Here is a 22,400-nt window from a genome sequence, read left to right as displayed (position 1 = left end):
TGACACGCAACCGCAACACCTTTGCCACTCCAGCACTGCCAGCCACATCACCACACAATGTCTCTGCTGAACCAGACGGATGCTTGTAGTCTGCGGGCCTGACGATGAAGGAGACCTTCAGCTCATGCAAGGCCTGACCCTCCCATTCTCACTGTGAGGAAAGCGCGATACTTTACGACATCCGCTGACGGTGGCATCGTCGGCACTCCTGCATGACACCGCGCACTACATCCCACACAACCACCCTTGGCAGGACCAGCATAATGGTATATGTGGCCTGGTTTTCGTAGCGGAGGCTTGAGCCCCATCACCGGTGCGATTGCGGTGATACAGACTAATGATAAAGGGCAAGTTAATAAGGGGATCACTACCTGTCACATAGCACTTTTGCCTATGAGTAGAGAGATAATGATAAATGAGAGGAACGAGCCCTCGTGCAGCATATCGCACCTACACATGCTTCAAAGCAAACAAAGCAAATCAATATGACAGATTAAGAGAGAAGGTGGGCAAATGGCCAACATAATAGTCCTTATAGCCAACTCATTATATGAGTGATAACAAAAGATGGCTCTAAATGGCAGGGTAATATTGGTAGCCATAATTTTGTTAAATGGTAGGGCAAGTAAATTAACTGCAGTCACTCAATTATCTCCTTATTGGCGCCCCCCTCCCCTCCCCCGCAGCCACCCGCGAGGTGAGAGGGAGGGCTTCATATCCCGCCGCCGCACCCACTCTCCTCCTCCATCCCCCTCCCTCGCCGCCGCCAGAGGACACGGCCGGGCGAAGCCCAGTCATCGCCGCCGCCGGCGGGGCCCCTCCGCCCCCCGCGTGTTGAGCTAGCCGCGGGTCAGATCTCGCAGCAGGGCGCGACGCTCGACGCCGGGCGTGGCGGCGCGGCGGCGCTCCTGAGCAGGCCAGCGATGCTGGCGTGGCACCGGGCGGCGGGCGGCATGGTGGTTCGGGCCGGTGGTGGCATTGGCGGCGGTGATTCCGGCAGCGCCTCAGCGTCGCAGTCGGCGCTGCGGATCACGGACAACCCTCTCGCCGTGGTTCTCTAGTGGTGGGCTTCTCCCACCCAGTCGGGCTCTCGCGGCTGGGTGGCGGCGCTCGGCTGGGGCGGATCCCCCTGGTGACGTCTCTAGGCGGCGGCGACAGGTTGGCCACCCTCCCTCTTCGGCTTCTGGCGGTGGCCGATGCCTCATGGTGTCCTGGATGAGCCTTCGGCGCGGGGGCGGAACTCGGTTTCAGGGGGGAGCTGGAGCCGGCACAGGCGTTGGTCTTGTCCATGGGCCACTTCTCCACCTTCCCCATCCCCCGATCGATGTATGGTCGCGGTCCTTCTCGAGGCAAGTTGGATGCCGGCAGTTCTGGAGGTGGTTGGAGTAGCAGATCTGGGAAAAGACGTGGCCTTTGATGGCTTCGGGGTGGTCTCATGGCGTGGCGGCGGCCCTGGCGGTGGGAGTCGCGCATTGGTCGTGGGCGGATTGTGCGGCTCGGATGCGGGGAGGCAACCATGGCCGCTTGGGCGGCATGGCTGCGGGTGTTGATGGACCGGGGTGGCTGCGGAAGAGTTGAAGCACCGGGGTACATCACCTACCCAGTCTGTGTTGGTCGACGGTGACGGCGTCCGTGGACGTTGTGTTCTCCTTGCAGACTCCGTCGTGGTGCTTCTACTCCTTCCATCTTACTCCAGGTGAAAACTTGATCTTCGGATCGAAAGGTGGCGATGTTCGTGGTCTTGCCCTTCCTGGAGGCACCGTCTTGGAGTCCTTGGTCCGGCGTGCCCGTCGCACATCCTCCCGGGCGATCGCTCCTCGTGGTGGTGGTCTCGGCTCTAAGCAAATCCGTTTTGCTCATCTTTTAGGTGCTTTGTAGTCGTTGAGGTTGTGTGTCGGTGCCCGGCATTCGTGTATTTTGCCTTGGGAGTGTGTGGCGTGCATTTGTATCAGAGATGCTGCGATGTTGTGCTCGTGCTCTGTATATAAAGTAGGGGAAACCCTTTTCCGTAAATTAACAGCAGTCGGATCTGCATGTATGTAGTACTCCCTCCATTTATTTAGACCCCACATTCTAGATTTGTCTTACGTCAAACTTGTAAGGTTTACAAAAAAAAAAACTTATTACTAAAAGATATCAACATCTACAGTATCAAATAAGAATAATATGAAAATATAGATGGATCTAATGATATTGATTTTGTATAATGAATGTTAATGCTTTTCTATATAAATTTGGTCCAACTTTAGAGAATGTGACTTCAGCAAATGTAATATGCGGAGTCATAAGAAACGGAGGGAGAGTATAGTGCATGTAGCTAGCCCGTGCAATGGTAAGAATATTCCGTTTGCATGCCCCACCACATGATTCCCGGTGAGATTTATTTTAGTTATTTTTTAAGATGTCTTTTAGTTTTTTTCTTTTTCTTTTGCGGGAGAAGATCTCTTTTAGTTGTTGGTAAGAATAGAATGAAAAATATAACATATGCATTGCATAATTAGTGAATTTACCTTGTTAAGTATCATGGGCAGCTCTATACCCTCATCGTCGTATAGGTAATCAATAATGTCACTGGCTTCAACACTTTCAGTCACAATGCGGTCCCTCACAAAAAACTTGTCATTGTACGGCATGTCTTCCAGTTCTTTTTCCTTTGGCACCCATATTACCACTAGTTTTTGAGTGGACCGTGGTGGCAGAATTGCAGACGGTGGCATTACGTAATAGTCCACTTTACCTGTTTGTATGTTATATGTATCGAAACCAACATAGCCATCTGTTATGTTTTGTATACAAACGAAGGTCATCAGTGTCTTGTTTGGCAAGAAGGGGAAGCAGAGTTGAGGGGGGTCAATCTGGATTAGCTGGTCCGAGATTGGCAAGCTTATCTGCAAAATGAGCATAAATATCGGTGAATCGGATGGAGGAACATGCAAATAAGAGCAGAACTTCATCAGTTCACTATAGTATTATTAGCCAAATAGACTAATACTATTTTTCTACCAAACATTTGCACAACATATATAAAATAAACATAGCCCACCAAAGCTGACCAAAGGCAGTTGACCTGCTATGGCTGGGTCGGGCCAAAAGGAGTACAATCCAAGTCCCATGATTTCCCGAAACAGAATCAATTATTGGAGTATTGGACGACTCAAAAAAAATTAGAATATTAGCTTTTAGAACTTTCACTTTGGGTGTTAGCTGTTTGGGACGGAAACGATAATGGTTAATATAACTATTAACAAAACTGATCCTTCAATAGCTAGTCAAGTACAAAAGATAGGTAGTGAACGTACCTTATTAAGAACAATGGGCAACTCCTTGCTCTCTTGTTTCACCATGTATTCACCAAGGTCGCTGCCTTTGACACCTTCAGGCACAATGCTGGTCCGCACAAAGTACTTGTCGTTAAACATGATATCTTCTAGTGCACCTTCCTTTTCCTCCCTTGTTACCATGAGTCTTTTTGTTGATTTTGGTGGCAAGATTCCTCTCGATGGTTCTGTATGGTACCACGCCACATTTTTGTACCAGCTATATGTACTGAAACCTATATAGGATTCTGTAGTGTTAACTATATCAACTGAGGACGATGATTTCCTATTTGGCAAGATGGTGAAGCGGAGTACAACGGGATGAAACTCGATCAACTCGCCATAGGTAGTTGGACTTATCTGCAAAAATAAAAAAGAGAGTAAATCCATAGATTATTTGCGCCCGCAGAAACATGCAATTAGAGAGAACACCATGAGGTGTATTTAGCGCTAAACAGAGGTGCATTTTTCTACTGATGAAGAGGATTATTAAATATAAGTTAGGAAGTTGTAATCTTGCCTTTGTCTCTTGATAGCTAGTAGATTTTATTAAATACTCTATTTTTCATTTTCTCAAATTTATATAGAAATTTCTTTCATTCACATATTTATGATAGTAGTTTTGTTTGTCTTTTTAGGTGCTAAGTAGAGAGGCAAATTGAAATAAGTACGCCGAAATTATATTCACATAGTTAAAAATATACACGGAATTCACTATAGCGATCAATTATTAGGGTCTAAGACGAAGATACAATGGTAATCAAGAATAAAATAACAATTAATTACATAGTAAGATAACTCACCTCTGTAGGAACAATAGGCAACTCGGTAATCTTTGTCGCAAATATGTTATTAACGACATCACTATCTTCGAGGCCTTCATTCACGACACTGCACCACGCCAAGTACTTGTCTTTGGAGTTCGTGTCTTCTTGTTCCTTTTCCTCCGGTACCCTAATCACCATGAGTAATTCTGTGGACCTTGGTTTTAGGATTCCTTCTGATGGATCTGTGTAATACCTTGCTGAATTGCTATTGGCACATGTATTGTAACTGATGTAGTGGTCTGTAACGTTGATGATACTAACCGAGGACAGCACACTCTTGTTTGAAAACATTGGGAGATAAAGCTCGGCGGGGTCAAACTTGATCAAGTCGTTTGAGCTAGTCTACAGAAAGGGAACATAGTTGTTAATTAGCTCGTCCCGAAGTAACATGCAAACTGAGAACTCAAGCTTACAATGTAGCCAAATCGAGACCAACAAACAATTTCATCATAATATGATAAGGAAGTTCAATTACCTCGGTGAAAACTATGGGTAAATCTTTACTCTCATTCTCAGATGTGCATCCTTTGAGATGGAAGGCATCAACATCTTGAGTCACAAAACTGCTCCAGAAAAAGTACTTGTCTTTGCTATGCATCTTGTCTTTCAATGACTCTACTTCCTTTGCTACCCTTGTTACCACGAGTTCTTGTGTGGACCTAGGAGGCAGGATTCCACACAGTGGATTCGTATTGTACAATGCCACATTTGTTTTCTTCTCAAACATGTTAAAACCGACGAAGTGATCTGTAATGTTAACTATCTTTATTGAGGACCTCTGATCCTCGCTTGGTAGGAAGGGGAAGCAGAGTATGGGGGGCTCAATCTTAACCAGCTCACTCTGCAAGGATAAATTAATATAGCTGCATATTACTATGTAATACATACAAATAAACATGAGCCAGCTCGAGGACGTCATTTCACAGTGTTCTTCCGTTTATTTCGAATCAGGTAATTAAATTAACATTTATGACCCAAATGGGTTGTACTTACTCTTGCATGCATTAGCAACAAGATGCAAAAATCCTACGAAACTGAAGAAAAGGATGACACGACACTGACCATTTTACCATGGTGCTTGCCATTAACAAAAACTTAAAACTATTCTGCCGGAGTGTCATGTTTCTTTTTTTTGTTCTTGTTGTCTTGTGTGTGTGGGGGGGGGGGGGGGGGGGGTGGTAAGGACATATTGTTCCACAAAACTTCATGTTATCCATTTTGATAACTATCATAACATTAAACTTATAACAATTTTGTAATGAAAATGTCACCATCAATCATTTAATAATCGAGATAACCAAGTACCCATCAATTCAAGATTGACGTGAATCCATAAAATTAAACCATAATTAAGTCTGCAATTTTTTATGTAATTCGGAAAACATACTAAGGTAAATTTATATTGACTCTTAATTGTCGTCCTAAAATTTGAAGGTTTGGACAAACTTGTAATTAGCGAATGCTTATAACATTTTTTGGTAACATTATAGTGTCGAGATTGTGTGTATGATTTGTAATTGAGGGTGTCATTTATCGCCCTCATCACTCGCTTTCGACAAATACCAGGGGTGCCCATGGTTTACATTGGTCGGCTACATCTAAGGCTAATCAAGGCAGAGACCACCTCTAAAACTTTGGTGTATGCGCAAGTCTTCGGAATCTTCCTTCTTGGCTCTCGTGGCTAGCACCCCTAGTCCAGGACACCATGAGTAGCCGTAGAACCGGTCTTCGAGTCGAGGACGCTTCTCAGTCCATCCGAGTTGTTCTCCTTTTAAGCTGGTTCACCAAGTTCTATATACAATTCTTTAAGTGATCTAAGTCTTGGATGTGGGATATGGCGAGCATGCAGACCCTTCTTTTCACTACCAAAGGCCAAGCCTTGAAGGTCAAAGGGCCTGACGTCGCGTATTGGGTAGGGCCCAAGCCCGACAGGGTTAGATACCTCACTTTCTTTCCCTTGAAGATGGATTGTTTTACCATGTCGAGCTAATGGATTTATTCTGCCACAATTTGACACAAGCATGTCACACTACCGCAGCCGACATCAAGTCGCCGGTGCCCCACCCTGAGGAGCCGATGAGCGTGCTCCTGGCAGCCGATGAACGCGCTCTTGGCAGAGCTACTAACCGTGGACACCTCGGTCAATCCAGCCAAGTTCAAGTGGTCCAAGGCCGCTAAGGGCCTGACCATCCTAGACAGCACCCCCAAGCTCCTTGTAAAAAGCTCGGAAGCCATCTCGAACACCGGGGAGCAGGATCATGCCAGTTGCTCCACCCGCCGGAAGGATGAGCCAGATGGTACATTTGCATTCTGACGGCAAGCCGTCCTCCTCCAGGGGTAGGAAACATCGAAGGGCGCATGGTGAGAAGGCGTTAGGTCGCTCCACGCTGCCGAGCAACCAGGATCCCGATCCAGGTCGGGATTCACAGGCCGATCTCGTCGGCTCAGAAGCACCACACCATCGAGGATGAGGTGACCTTGCTTCCTCTGGTCCCCCTCTTCGTGCTTGCACGGAGTCCACTCCTGCCATCCCTCCTTCCCCTCCAAACCGAGTAGCAGGGCGGGGGGGGTGAAGAAATTCCCCCTCACCCGAAGCTCACCGTAGGAGGAAAGGCAGAGGATGCCATGGACGAGGTTGACACCTAGGTCGTGGGTGACAAGGGTGTCAACAGGGGAGAACACTCTTCGGTCCGTGAAGAGATGTTGGATCCCGGTCCGGCCTCTAGGCTCATGTGGACTCAAACCCACGTGAGCAGTCGGAGGTCTCCCTGCCCCCTGCAACCATCGATGGTGCGCCCGATTCTTCGGCACAGCCCTCGGTGTTACCTGAGCCTGAGCTGGCAGAGAGCCGACAGGCAATGGAGGCGGGCATGAGAAGAACATCCCTCCTTGTCCACCGTGTCAGTCTTGATGCCTTGTTGGGCCAATTCCTTGTTGGATACGCTCACATGCCTAGCAACAGACATGCATATAGGTCCTTACCTTTTTTCCATATTTTATTTTTCCTTGAGCATATGGAGTATCCAGTAGCCATCAAGGTGTTCCTTGGCCTCCAACGCCCGAGGACACCGGGGGAAAGCATGAGTTTGGACCGTGTAATTCTCTATAGCGTAGCATAGTAGAGGATGATGTCCAACTGTAGTTTCAGATCCTTAGTACAAAACCGTGATTCCCAGTAGCCCCAAGCCTTGAGTTATCTTAACTAAACTAACTTGAGGGTTGTTTTTACCATCATAATCTCAATGCTAGAAAATAATTATCTTAACGGTAATTTGTGCGTGATATCCAGTAGCCCCTGAGACTCATGTTTGTTTGAAAGAACCGACATGGGGATCGAATCACTATAAATAGGGGTATTCCTTAGATGTAGAAAAGATGAATATCCAGTAGCCCCCAACACTCATGTTTTTTTTCCAAGAACCAACATGAGGATCGAATAAATCTTGGTCACGAACTTTTGTTTTTCATCTTATATTTTTTGTATTATATAGAGCAGCTTCTCTGTCCTTCAAACGAGCTCCAGACCGCTGGAGAACACCAAGCGCCGACTTGCGCAAGCCAAGGATGAAACTCGGCACCTCATGGAGAGCACCCAAACCAACCTGTCACCTTATACTTTTAACCACTCACACAAGGCGTTAAATAAGCCCCGAGGAACAGACTCCATACAGCCGCCACCTCTTCCTCCTCCTAAAAAAAGCAGCTAGGGTTTCTGCCTCTCGCCGGCTCCGACGCAGGTCCGCCTCGTCTCCGGTGGCCCTAGGGCCATGGAGGCGTGGTGGATCCTGCCAAGGGCCGGCGGGAGGGCTTCGTTTTTAGTCGTTTCTTTCAATTTTGTTAGGGTTTTTGTATTCTGCTCAGGAAGACGAAACGGCGGCGGCTTTCTGAAGATGGAATAAAGGTCTTCCCGCCTAGCCCCCGTTCAAGTGGTGCGTCTAGCATCGTTGATGGGCGTGTGGAGGTGTGTCTCCGGCGGATCTATCTTTGGTAGATTTACTCGGATCTCATTGGTGTTCGTCTACGTTCGTGTGTCTTCGGAATGGATCCTTCCAATCTATGTTATTCTTCATCTCCGGCGATTGATGTTCTGGTGCGCTGGTCCTATGGGGCCTTAGCACGACGACTTCCCGATTGTCTACTACAACAAGTTGTGCCCGACTCTGACGATGGAGGGGCGATGACGGCGGCGCGCCTTCGGCTCGCTTCAGTGCTTGTAGTCGTCGCTAGGTGGTCTACGGATCTAGATGTAGTTTTTATTATTTTTGGTATTCGTTGTACTGCCATGATTGAAGATGAATAGATCGGAAGATTTCCCGCAAAAAAAAAGGTGTTTTCCACCATCAACCAAAACAGAGGAGTATGGTATTACATTTACCATGAGGTCCTGAACCTAGGTAAATTCCCCATGTGCAATCTTCTCTGGTACTTCTCGTCGCGCTCTCCACCCTACCGAGACTACTAACAGATTTCCGTACCATCAATGTTCATGCACTAGACAATTTCTGGATGATAGACTATGGTTGTTTGTATGCTTGTGTGGTGGCAACATTCTTAGTAAGTTTTGGATGCAAGGCTATATGGTTGCCACTACCTGCTTCTAGCAACATACTTTTTTTATGATTACACAAATTTGTAGCAACCTGCTTCTTGTACGATTTCACCAATGTCGTTGTTAGAGTGCTGCTAGTGCTTTGATTAGCATCCAGATTTTTGTTTCGTTTTCGCACTGCCTAAGATGAGAAACGTGCTAGTTAGAGTTTTTGACACGATGGTTGTCACCTCAACAATCTTTTCTTTTTGCGGTCACCTTAACAATCTGTGTGGACTCTCAAGAGGACCTGGCCTTCGGGTGCAACCATTTGGAGACGGTCGCACCAGTATTATCCAACGAGGGTGGGTTTTTCAAACTCGTACGCAGCTGCACCCTCTATCGTGCATTGGTAGTTCTATTCATAGAGATATTTGCCCACTCTGACTTGGTTCACAGAGTGCAAGGAATATTAATATCACTAATTTTGGGAGAGGTTCCTTACCCTCCATGACTACGACGCACACAGAATGGCACCACAAAACTCGTGCAGATTCTCTAAGCGTCGTCATCCCTGCAAATCATCATGGCCTACCTCATCTATCCCGAGGCAGACTCGCAGCTAGGATAATGAGTGCAGCTGCATGGCATGCCTGCTTTATCACAAGTTTCCCATATCCAACTGGTTTCGCTCTCGAGACAGCTATAGGTTACGTGGTTGAGTCACCTAATCTTTTTTTTCTCCAGCTGTGGCTTGGTATTTATCGTGTACTTGTTATGACGGGATCTTTCGTTTGCTACCATTCAATAAAATGGTTATAATGCAGAGGCTGGGGTCAACAACTTCCCGGAAAAAAGTTAAGAATATACGAAAATTCGAATCTGAGCCCGAGCTCATCTGCACCTGCGCTCAGGAAAAAATTCAAAATAAATACTAGAAAAATTCAAAACATTCCAAAAAAATTTGGGTGGTGGACAATTTGATGCGTGAGGTACGCTCCAATTTTCAAAACATTTGGACTTCTGTGCAACTCTCAGCAAAAAAGACAAATCGGAGGTATGTAAAAATGTGTACTGTTCATATACTGTTCTGGTCTGATTTGTCTTTTTTGCTGAGAGCTGCACAGAAGTCCAAATATTTTGAAAATTGGAGCGTACCTCACGCATCAAATTGTCTACCACCCAATTTTTTTTGAATTTTTCTGAATTTTTTACGAATTTTTTTTGACCGGGTGCAGATGCACCCGGGCACCGAAACGCCGTTCTCAAGAATATAGCCTTTTAGTGTCATAATCCTGGCATGTCACTAGTCTGTTGTTACACAACTACTCATTAACTGGCTGCTTTTACGAACTGTTCCTTCTCCTTTAGTTTCACATAAATTTTCCTCAATGTGCTACAACTTATAAACCGGAATATTTTGGACCATATGCATACAATCACATTTGGTGAGTGGTGACCGCATTCGCTAACTCTGTAGCATATAGTCGATTGAAACCCTGCAAGGAGGCTGGTCCTTGATTGTCAAATTGATTTGTTTCCTTTCTTTCACATCTTGTGAGAATTTCTTGTGTTTTGATTGATCAAACTAAAATATAACTATGCTACAACAACTTAAAGTATTTTAGAGTTAGCCACATTGAATTACAGAAAACCTAGCCATCTCTTGAAGGATAGGTCTTACAGTTATGTTAAGTCGACCACAATGTTCATTGCAGAAATTATCTTACCGTTACGTTTTGTTATCCATTTTTTTTCTATTGAAAAGTGAACTATTTGTAAGACTAGACCACAAGTGCATGAAAAGTGAACCAAGATATTACTCCTGCCAAATATGGTTAGCCTACATGCTTTCCTCGATTTCATTTTCGTGCTAGACAAGATAGGTATATAATTTGGCAGATTTTCATTTTCGTTTCCATCCTCAGGTTCATTTGAATCTGCATTTTATCATGATAAGGAGTAAGTAACTAGACAATGCCTTAACCTGGTGGTTCTGGTGCCTCCCGGTTGCAAAGGAGAGAGAGTAGGGCCACCAAGAGCTTCCGCCGGTTGCACATATGGGTTGGGCCTGTTAGAAGCACACATGTTAGCTCAGGACTAGTCTATGTCGGAAGAGAAGAACAGGTAAAAGAACATGTAGATGTAGTATCTACGGTTCATGGAAGAGCCGGGCTAACCTATTGGACCTATGGTGACTTATTTTACAAAATATCGCACAAAGAAAATTGTGTAGTTTTAAAAATGGTGAGTGTCTATGTTTCGTGATAGTTTGCAGAAAACTAAAGAAATGTTCATCAAACTTAATTTGTTACTAATCATTAATAATTCAAAAAAAAATAGTTTGTAAACCTCTCACATTCATCCATTCATAAATGTTATAATTTTCAAAAACAAGAAGTTTATTTATATTTTGAAAAAAGTATGTAATTGGTACTTGAAATATTGTTTATTTTATAGTACATCAACTTTATAAGTAAAGGTAGAATACCAGTAAAATTTCCCATGTTTAAAACAATTTTTTTCCAAAACATTACTTGTTCTTAAACAAAAGGTTTTGTTTTTGGTGTATAGAAGCATTCTTACAAAAAAATTGCTTTCGAAAATTGAAATTCACAATAAGCATTGCACTAATATTTTTCCTGAAATCATAATATTAGAGAATAACTTGGAATGGCATACCTCTTATTCCCTCATTCAGGGAAAGACAGAGCTCAGGCTCATGTTTTAAATGAAAGAAAATATTAAAATAAATGCACAAGTGGTAGTTGGAATTTTATTGGAAACTAAAAACCATATTGCAACGTGTTTTCCACTGTATTACAAACGTATACATCATGTTTCAAGAAAAGGAGCTAGCTCCAAATGGTCGCCACAACCAACCGGGTAAACCTCATGATCTTTGATTGGATGCGCAGGTGCCGTCCAGATTGTGGAGTCCTAAGAAACGTGTAATAAAAATTAAAAACTACTAATGCATTGTATAATCAGAGAAACTGACCTGTGTAAGAACAATGGGCAACTCTACATTCTCTTTTTGCCGGGCAACACAGCCATAGAATAATAGATTGGTACCCGACCACAATGTACCCTTTGCTTGCTCCACAGTTTGATCGTAGAGATCATGATTGGGCAACGTTGTACCCTGTTCACCGTTCATTGCAAAATTAAGGTCGCTGGCCTCGACACCTTTGGTCACAATGGCATTCCACAAAATATACTTGTCATTACACTTGATGTCTTGTGGTTCATTATACATTGGTACCCTCTTCACCACGAGTTTCTGAGTAGACTGTGGTGGCAAGATACCATACCTCGGTTCTGTGTAGTACCTCGCCTCTGCATTCCAAACATAGTTGCAGAAAACGATGGAGTGATATGTAATGTTGACAATATTAACAGAGGATAGCAGGGTCTTGTTTGGCATGAAGGGGAAACAGAGCTGAGGAGGGTCAAACTGGATCAGCTCATTCGAAGTACATTGGATTGTCTGCCCAAAAATGAACACAACCGTGGATAAGACAAGCGTAGTTTGAAAAACGATGATGCAATGAGAACATCATCAATTAGTTGGTTTACGACTGAAATAAACCAAACATAATTTCATCTTCACATTTAACTTTTGATGATAATACATCGTTCACTTCCGTCTTCACATATAAAAAATGAAGGTAAGGATGTGAAACTGAAGCATACTGAGATTAGGGAAACTCACCTTTGTAAGAAGAATCGGCAACTTTTTAGTGTTTCCAACACCCAAATAATTGACCAAATTTTCAGCTTCGACACCTTCAACCACAATCATGTTCCATACAAATAACATGCCTTGGCACTGTATGTGTTCTTCCGTGGGTACCCTTTTTACAAGAATTCTATGACTGGACCGGGGTGGCAGAATTCGTGGATCTGGATCTACTTTGTACATCCCTGCATTTTCATGTGAGTCCCTTACACAGAAACCAATATTTAAATTGGTATTGTTGATTATAGTAACTGAGGACACCACCGTCTTGTTTGGCAGGAATGGGAAGCTGAGCTCAGGCGGGTCAAATCGTATCAGCTCTTCTGTGGTACCTAGCCTTTTTGTCTGTTAAAAATGAATATGTCGGTAAGGGGATTTATTTCGTCAGGTGAAACATGCGGTCATACAACACCATCATCAATTCATTACTAGTTAACAAATTGATCGTCATGGACTAAAGTGGGGTATATTATTAGTTCATTTTCTGAAAAATACTTCAGTATTTGAAAGATTGATGGTCCATAGGACACACTAATTAACCTAGCGTGAAAGTAAAATTGGTATAGACGAGCGAAGCTAGATTGCGATGCTGTGTGTAGCTAGCCGACTAGCTAGCTAGTTGGCTCATAGGTAAAAAAATGTTGAAAAAAGATATAGTATAGCTTTTAGAAAGTGTTATTACACACTGCATAAGTATTGAGTAGTTAAACAGAATCTACTTCAGTAGAGTAAATATGCAATAAATTGCGGTGAGTTTTAATGGGTGCCAGAATTTTGGTTACCGCTCGAACTTTCAAGCTGTTACCGAGTATTTCGATGCCCCTCGATAAATTACCATTTCGAGCAATAAAATTGATTTAAAAAAATGAATTTGAACACTGCATGTATATAGTTAACTAAAGTGGAAACTTTCCACCACAGCGTTCAGTCACAGGCGCAATGATGACCAGTGCGACAACCCCGAATTGCCAAACAAAATGACTAACATATATCTATACCAAGCTCAAACAAATTTGAATTTGAAATTAATTTAAATATTTTGAACGATAACCGGTCGGCATTTTTCAGCAACCATGGTACCCCCCCCCCCCCCCCCCCCCCCGCATTATTTTTTTAGGATATGGTAAGCGAAACCTTGACGGGTGCTCACTAAAAAAGACAAAATTTCATGATATCCCTTATCCCTCCATAAGTGTCTCTATTGTTTTTGCGAAAACCCTCCATAAGTGTCTCACGCACATTTAGCTCTATTTTTTCTGAGATTGCACATTTATCTTATTTATGGCGTTCCAAAGGGCTGTTAGTTGTCTCCAGCAGGACGACTCTGCTACCATGGAAACCCCCTGAATCCATCACTTAATAAATTACTCAAATATAGCTTCAGAATTTTCTTTAGGCATTGGTCACTGGGAGGAGAGGTCAGTGGTGAACAGTACCTTAGAAAGAACTGATCCTTCAATAGCCTGTCAAGCGCAAAAGATATATAATGAACATACCTTGGTAAGAACAATTGGCAACACCTTGGTCTCTCGTTCAACAATGTGGTCACTGATGCCACCGCCTTGTACACCTTCTGGCACAATCCTGCTATACAACAAGCACTTATCTTCAAGCTTTCTGTCTCGTGGTTTCTTTTTCATTGCTACCCTGGTCACCATGAGTACTTGCGTGGACTTTGGTGACAGGATTCCTTTCAATAGATCTGTGCAGTAGCTCGCTGAATTGCTCTTGGTAGTGCATATACTGAAACTGATGGAGTGGTCTGTAACGTTGACTATATTAACTGAGGACAGCACACTCCTGTTTGACAACGAGGGAAGGTAAAGCTCGGGAGGATCCAACCGGATCAACTCGCTCGAGCTTTCCTGCAAAAATGCCACATATCTAAGGACTATTTGTTTGTTGCAGAGAAACATGCAAACAAAGAACATCAGTAATTATCACTATGCTTCAAATGTTGTAAACCCACAAAAATGCGCATCATAGTACTAACTTGTTCACTAGGAATTTGACTTAGGACAAAGCTAGACCATAAAATTGTTTGGAACTGAGAGTTTAATTTGTAGGACTGACTTCATTAGGTATTAGCTTTAGTGGGATATGAAGAAAATAAAAATTTAATTGATATATTACATGATTAGAAAGCTTAATTACCTTTGCGAAAAATATGGGTAACTCTTTACTCTCTCTCTCGGATGTGCATCGGTTGAGGTCGATGGCATCAACATCTCGAGTCACAAAGCTGCTCCATAAAAAATACTTGTCTCTGCAGTGCATCATGTCTTCCAGTGCCTCTGCATCTTCCTTTGCTACCCTTGTTACCACGAGTTCTAGTGTGGAGTTTGGTGGCACGATTCCACATGGTGGCTCTGTGTTGTACCGCGCCACATTTGCTTTATTCTCAAATGTGTTGAAACCAACCAAGTAATTACTAATGTTAACTATATTTATTGAAGTCTTTCGAGTCCCGTTCGGTAAGAAGGGGAAGCACAACTCCGGGGGCTCAACCTCAATCACTTCATTTCCCATAGATGGACTTATCTGCATTGAAGAATATAGCTGCAGATTAATTGGTACGTACAAATAAACATGTGGCCGGCCGAGAAACATCATTTAAATTACAGTTATCTTCTGCATCAGAAACAAGACAAAAGAATCTTCAGTTCTGAACTGATGGATCACATTGACAATTTGACTTTGCTGATGTGTTATTAGTCATTAACAAAGTTTGGAAGTACTATTTTGCTAGTGTCCGGTTTTGATTTTTGGGGCCGGTGTGTTCACTTGCCTTGGGTCAACAGTCTGGTATTATGCAAATAAAGCCTTGGCTTGGCGGTCAGGCAGCCGTTGTGAAGCCTGCTACCTATCCCGATACAATTCACAAAATTGACCAAGATAAATTATCCCGAGGACCTGGCTTGGTGGAACCAACATAAATTATCTAGGCAATCCTATAAAAGGGAAATCCTAGTTGATACAGAGGCTGTGTGAATTGAAATTCTTTTCTAATTTTTTAGGTATGATGGGGAGGGTGGGAAAAAAACCCTGATCGAAAAACCTCGGTGAGGCGATTTCGTGGCCCACGATGGCCCACGATTATCCGTTGCAGCGCCGGCAGCTGGCAACAACAACACGGCTAGAACGACAGTATCTCGGAGGAGGGGAAGTGAAGGCAGCAGTGGCGACCTCCGAAGACTCTGCGCCTGGGGCATTGGTGGTTGGATCCATCACCATGTCTTTCCCCAAGGAGGTCAAGCAGATCTCGGCGGAGGGAAAGACATGGTGGTGGGTGACCTCCATTGGCTAAAGACACGAGTAACAACAGGTTTAAACTACTGCATTGGAAAATTAGGGAAAACTCACCTTCCTGAGAACAATGGGCAACTGTCTATGCTCAAACTTCATCCCAAATCTAGGAAAGAGCATGAAACCGGGCCACCATGTGCCCTTGTCTTGCTCCACAGCATCATCATAGATATCTTCAATGGGTAAGTCTGTACCCCCTTTGCTCCATGGTATACAACTGATGAGGTCGTTGGCCTCGACATGTTCAGTCACAATAGCATTCCACAAAATGTAATTGTCTTTACATTTCATGCCCTGTGGGTCATTTTCGGTTGGTACCCTTTTCACTACGAGTTTCTGAGTAGATCGTGGTGGTAAAATTCCATACCTCGGTTCTGTGTAATATCTCGCCTTTGCATTCCATGCACAACTGTGGAAACCGACAGAGTAATCTGTATTGTTGACCATATTAACAGAGGAGAGCAGAGTCTTGTTTGGCAAAAAGGGGAAGCTGAGCCGAGGAGGATTGAATCGAATCAGCTGCACCTTACACAAATCGTGGTAGGGCGAATTTGTTACGGGAGGATAAGCATAGTTCTCTCCCTGCAAAAAAATTTATCACAATTGTGGATAAGGCATGGGCTGAAAGGAAGATGAGAACATCACGATCAGTTTGTTTCCATTGAAACACATGATTCACGCATCTGTGACAGAATACTAAAGAACATGCACATAAGTCAGGTCGGTCTGTGACAGAATAATATTGCATTGATGTGTTATTCTTTGCAGATGGCACAGATGCCTACTAACAAACTCAAGAAAAAATGGCTATTTAGACTGTGGACAGTAGCATTGAGATAACTCATGAAAAGAGAGACCTTATGCTCATTTTTCAGAACAAACAAAAGTGCTTCAACTGTTTTAGCAAGTCTCCTTCTGGAATTTGGGAAAAAATAATGACAATTCGAACTTACAGTGAGGACTAAAACAACACAAAGTGTGTAAATCATGATTCAAGATGCATGGTTAAATCCGTTTTTTTAGATGGTAAAGGAGGACAAAGACACGGGTAGCAAAAAGTAAAATTAACTAATACATTGCGTAATTAGAAAACTCACCTTCTTAAAAACAACGGGCAACTCGATGTTTGTACTAGGCTTGTAATTCATGAGGTATTCAGCCTCAACACCTTCATCCACAATCATGTTATGAACAAAGAACTTTCCTTGGCCATATGACATGCCATCTATTAGGCCGGGCGGCCTCCCACCTTTTTGAAAATATACATCTAGTAGATCCTTTTCCGTGAGTACCCTTTTTATAACCACTCTTTGAGTAGACCGTGGTGGCACAATTCCTACATTTGGATCTACGGTGTACATCCAAGCAATATCCTCTGACGTGCATACAGTGAAACCAACATTAAAATCTGTAATGTTGACTATCTCAACTGAGGATATTAACAGCCTGTTTGGCAAAAACGGGAAGCTGAGCTCAGGTGGATCAAGCTGGATTAGCTCGTTTGAAGTACATTGGGTTATCTGCAAACATGAACATGCATATACAGCTATGTATTAATTTAATCCAAGTGAGAAAAAAACATGGATTTACATAACATTAGTTGTTCCTTTGTACGTATTAATATAAATCATGATTTTAAATAGCGTGCTGTAGTGGATGCTATAGCTCCACTATAGCATGTTATAGCATTTACAAGAGGTCCTGCGCTAAGGGTCTTCTGTCCAAAAACATAAGCAAACATTTTAAATTGCGCCAAGTTCTACTTCTCTGCTAACTATGCCCGCTCCTCCCTTTCGATGGGAATGGAAGTCTGGCATGGGAATTTAGGTCATCACTTTAACTATCGAAACATGTATAGTATGTCATAAAAATATTTTTTAAAACTTCATTCAATGACGAATCTAAAATTATATTTTTATGACATACAACATATTTCTCGTTCATAAAATCGAGACCTAAAAACTCGTGCCCGAGTTATCTTCCCATCCGAAGGGAGTACCTTTTTTCTTTTCCTAAAAGGAGGATGACCCCGACCTCTAAACTAGGGCGATTCATGAAGCCATTTTATTAATTATACACTACGATCTTACAACATAATACATCAATAAGTCTGAAGTCACCATCTTAACAACATCTGTCGCTACTCTATCAACTTGATGAAAGGGTGTAGATTGTCTGAGCCGTATACGCAGACCTCACACGAAATACCAACATCTAAGGCTGGAGGCCCCAACGAGTAGCATTGCCGGGTCTGGGGCACACACCAGTCTGGCGGACTCTCAGTGGTCACCGCATGCGCAAGTTGTAAAGGCCGCGGCCACCGTTTTCCACTGATCAATCTTCAGAGTAGATACTTGCGCATCGGCTTTACCAGGCTTGTCGTCGACGCCACCACGGCGCCAGACAATGCCACCTCCCTACACGCATCCATTGTTACACATACGTCCTCGAGACCCTGCTGCGCCACGCCGCCGAGACTCCACATCGTCGATGCGTCACATGAAATGCCGCTCCACCGCTGAAACCGTCCAGTGGTCCCTCGAGACAATGCACACCTCCAAGAATGACATCCCTAAGGAGGGATGACACAAGAGCGTCGCCGTCATCCGGTTGACTGATCTAGGGTTTCCTCCGGAGGTTGCGGACTGAGGTATGGAGGTTCTCCGTGGTGATGCCATCAAGAAGGAGAAGGCGCAGAAGAATGCCGCCATCAACGGCCTTGCCAACTAGCCGAGACCAGGGTGTTCATCGGGATCTATTCACGAGCCTCAGTCCAGCATCCTGTGCACCGTATGGCTAGCCACAGCGCTACCACTCCCCACGCCGCATGCCCGGATATAGATAGATGTGCCCCCGCGCCGTCGAACCAACAAATTGCAGGCCACTGCATCCATGTCCTCCATGATCGCGCAGACGCCCCGAGCGCACCGGATCTAGGACGATTCTCAGCCAGCCGCTGATGCCGCAGAAGGGTCCCGTCCAGTCCATCCGTCCGCGACCCGAACAGGCGTTCAAACCCATCCAGGAGTCGCCGAGCCCTTGATCAGCACCGTGCCATCACCCGGCCATCGTGTCACGCCATGTGGCTCAAGCGAGGACAGGAGCGAGCCCCTCATCCGCCTGCACTGACGGGCTTTGCCTGGCGGCGAGGGGAGAAGACCTAGTGCCGGCGGCTAGGGTTCGCCCCTCTGTCGCTCGCGGGAATGACGCGGGGGGGGGGGGGGGGGGGGGGGGACGGCACGGAAGACATGAGGGGAAGGACGGATGAGGTGGGTGACTGAGGAGGGATCCCGGTGGTGCTGGGTGATGGCGGCGGCGGCGATAGATTCGAAGGGAGTAGCTGACTCGAAAGCTGACGCCTGCCAGTACTAGTGCTTGTTTCGGACACGCAGATAATTTACAGAGTTAGACCTTTTAACCCACCAGTACATAGTGACCATCGGATTAAGAGGATCAATGGTGGATAACGGTGCGGGTAGTATCCGCAATGCACCAGATGATTATGCAAATCCAAAACTAAGAGTACTCAGCTTCTGCTGCTCTCTAATACTTTACTCACTAGTCAGAGGGTAATCACAGGCATCAGTTAATACACCACGCATGCAAGTCAGAAGTAGGTAGGACACATGGTGTGCCGTTTGATCAGGTTTAGGACCTAGATGTGCATTTTTATAATTTTAGTACCCAACTGACACACAGAATACTTTGGGACACCTGATGCCTGTTACTCTACGTTAGTCATAGAGTTACAGTATTTGTTTCATGATTCTAGGAAACTTCTACAACGTCAAAACCATATTCATTTTCCACGGTAATCATTGGTAGAATAGTACAAGTGACTTTGAGTATAAGACAAGTTAGATATACAACAAATCAAATCTATCATATACTCTCACGTATAGTATATGTCAAGAAAAAAACTGTTGATTTACCTCTGTAAGGACCATGGGCAACTCCTTGCTGTCCTCCACTTTCGGGAACGTAGGGCCTATTTGTATGTCATCTTTAGTCACAATGCCACTCCACACAAAGACCTGTTCAATGGACTGCCTGTGTTTTAGTGTCTCTTCGCTTTCTTCCCTTGTCACCATGAGACGTTGTGAGGACCGTGGTGGGAGGATTGCTATGGATGGATTTGCGTTGTATTTTGCGGTGATGTTTACATAAAACAAGTGGAAACCAACATTGAAGTCTGTGTCGTTGACTATCTTAACTGAGGACAAGACCATCTTATCTGGCACCAAGGGGAAGTGTAGTTCAGGGGGATCAAATTGGATCAGCTCATTTGAGGCAGAGGGATTTATCTGCAAAGCAACATAAACCGATGAATCCATCGGACCAAGAGAAACATGCACTAGAGAAATTAACTCGCAGTTTAACGTACTATCTTAGTTGAATACCTGTAAATATAGCTTCCAGTTTTAGTTTCAAGAATAGCATGGTTTACTACTTTGAGATGCATTTACACCACCTTTCTTTACAATGTCTGTACTACTGTTACAAAGATTAATATTAAAACATTATCCACCAGTACCATGTATGCTATCGAAGAGTGACTAGCCCATTTTTTTCCTATATTTATTTTGGATGAAAGTATAGTTTGTGGAAACTTAACATCTTTTTGACACTAGTAGAAAAAGGGTCAAATGTGAGAGTCATTAGTCCCGGTTTGCATTTGAGCCGGCACTAATGTGTCCACTAGTGCCGGTTCAAATGGCTAGGCGGCCGAAGATCTTTAGTACTGGTTCATGCCACGAACCGGTACTAAAGATTCTGGGGCCCGGCCAACATCTTTAGTACCGGTTCGTGAAACGAATCGGTAGTAAAGAGGTTGTGGCAGGCTGTTTTTAGTCACATCTTGCTCCTCTAGCAAGATTTTTACCACCTTAAATATGTTACTTCTCAAACTATCACAAGCATTTGGTCTTCATTGAACTCTATGTGTATAATTTGTAAACTCAATATGGGTCTTCACCGGTTTCCAAACCGTTGGGGACTCATATTGACAGTTCAGATTATACACAAAAAGTTCATTGATAATCAATGTATTTTTGATGTATATTTTTACATGTTTACGCCCTCAATCTCTCCACTCACTCGGTCTCCCCCTCAATCCCCCGCGCCGTTCCTCCCCCGCCGGCCGCCACTCACTTCAAAACTGGACGCACTTCGTGTACAAACTGGACAATCTCTTTCGGAGTATCAGAGTTTCGGACGAGAACTCATTTTTTTATAACTTATTTAAGGTCCAGACTTTTTTTGAGCTGGCATTATGCAGCATTCGAAGCGACATGTTCTGACATTATCTGTTGTTTTTAGTCACCGATTTGTTTGGAGAGTTAAATGACCGTGAAATTGAAAATCACTACAAAATGAACTCTGATAATGTTGAAGGTATCATTATTTCACCCGCATAGCATGTGCCAAAAAGTAGAGAGGTTCACAGCAAAAACTGGACGCACTCCGTGTACAAACTCGACAATCGCTGTCGGAGTATCAGGACGAGAACTCATCTGTTACACGGACACTTCATTTTTTAAAACTTATTTGAACTCCAGATTTTTTTGAGCCGGCACTACGCAGCATTCGAAACGACCTCATCAATTTCCAACACGTTCTGACATCATTTGTTGTTTTTCAGTCATTTACCGATTTGTTTAGAGAGCTAAATGACCGTGAAATTGAAAATCACTATAAAATGAACTCTGAATATATTGAAGGTATCATCATTTCACCCGCATAGCATGTGCGAAAGGGTAGAGAGGGTCACAGCAAAAACTGGACGCACTTCGTGTATAAACTGGACAATCTCTTTCGGAGTATCAGGGTTTCGGACGAGAACTCATCTCTTACGACGGGCACTTCATTATTTCTTAACTTATTTGAACTCCAGACTTTTTTATGTTTAGTATGCAGCATTCAAAGCGACTTCATCATTTACCAATTTGTTTAGAGAGCTAAAGCAAAAATATTCATAAAGAAACTAAATATAGCAAAAAAACTACTTAGGAATAAATAGAAAAAAATAAATAAAGCATAAAAGAAAAAAACTATATGGAAAAATTACTCAAAAATAAATAGAAGAAAATAAATAATGCAGAAAATAAGAAAACTATATTAAAAAATTACTGAAAAATAAATAGAAGAAAATAAATAATGCAGAAAAGAAAAAAAAAACTATATAAAAATTTGTTGGGGCGCTGCCCAGTGGGCCTGCCAGACCTAGGGTGTGCAAATTCAGGCCTAGAAGGGCCGGCAGGCTCACAGGGCAGCGCGCCCTAGTTAGGCCCAGAAGCTTGCTATATAGAGGAGTTCGAAGAAGCAGCCGCGGCTGGGTTTATAAACCAGTGCGGCTGCCCTTCGCTCGGCGAGGTGGGACTAAACATAGTGCACCGCGGGTGGCAGCGCACAACCATTACTACCGGTTGGTGGCCCCAACCGGTACTAATGGGTGGGCCTTCGGTATCAGTTGGGGTAATGAACCGATACTAATGGCGGCCGTTTCCCGCCGCTTGAGCTGGCCAAAATTGGCCTTTAGTATCAGTTGGTGGCTCCAACCGGTACTAAAGGTCCACCCTATATATATGGCACTTACGAAAAATTCAGTTTCATCGACCAGCACTTTTTCTCCAACTTATTCGCGCGACATCGCCGCCGCCGCCGCGCAGTCGCCCATCGCG

At 43.9% G+C, this 22,400-nt stretch overlaps 1 protein-coding gene across 1 annotated transcript in view; it reads right to left on the bottom strand.

Moving 5' to 3' along the window:
- LOC123094136 (uncharacterized) overlaps window positions 1-22,400 on the bottom strand; it is a 45,972-nt gene that overhangs the window by 13,986 nt on the left and 9,586 nt on the right. The window contains exons 9-20 of the mRNA XM_044516199.1: window positions 19,653-20,024; window positions 16,818-17,240; window positions 15,778-16,302; window positions 14,569-14,955; window positions 13,911-14,279; window positions 12,388-12,759; window positions 11,674-12,162; window positions 10,660-10,743; window positions 4,620-4,985; window positions 4,121-4,486; window positions 3,300-3,677; window positions 2,511-2,888 (exon numbers count right to left, since the gene is read on the bottom strand). Coding sequence (XP_044372134.1) covers window positions 2,511-2,888; window positions 3,300-3,677; window positions 4,121-4,486; window positions 4,620-4,985; window positions 10,660-10,743; window positions 11,674-12,162; window positions 12,388-12,759; window positions 13,911-14,279; window positions 14,569-14,955; window positions 15,778-16,302; window positions 16,818-17,240; window positions 19,653-20,024 — 4,509 coding nt within the window. The remainder of the gene's footprint in view (window positions 1-2,510; window positions 2,889-3,299; window positions 3,678-4,120; window positions 4,487-4,619; window positions 4,986-10,659; window positions 10,744-11,673; window positions 12,163-12,387; window positions 12,760-13,910; window positions 14,280-14,568; window positions 14,956-15,777; window positions 16,303-16,817; window positions 17,241-19,652; window positions 20,025-22,400) is intronic.

The sequence above is a fragment of the Triticum aestivum genome, chromosome 4B, assembly GCF_018294505.1.
Source record: "Triticum aestivum cultivar Chinese Spring chromosome 4B, IWGSC CS RefSeq v2.1, whole genome shotgun sequence".
NCBI lineage: Eukaryota > Viridiplantae > Streptophyta > Magnoliopsida > Poales > Poaceae > Triticum > Triticum aestivum.
The sequence above is the reverse complement of the archived record's forward strand: the minus strand, read 5'-3'. Positions and strand labels throughout refer to the sequence as shown.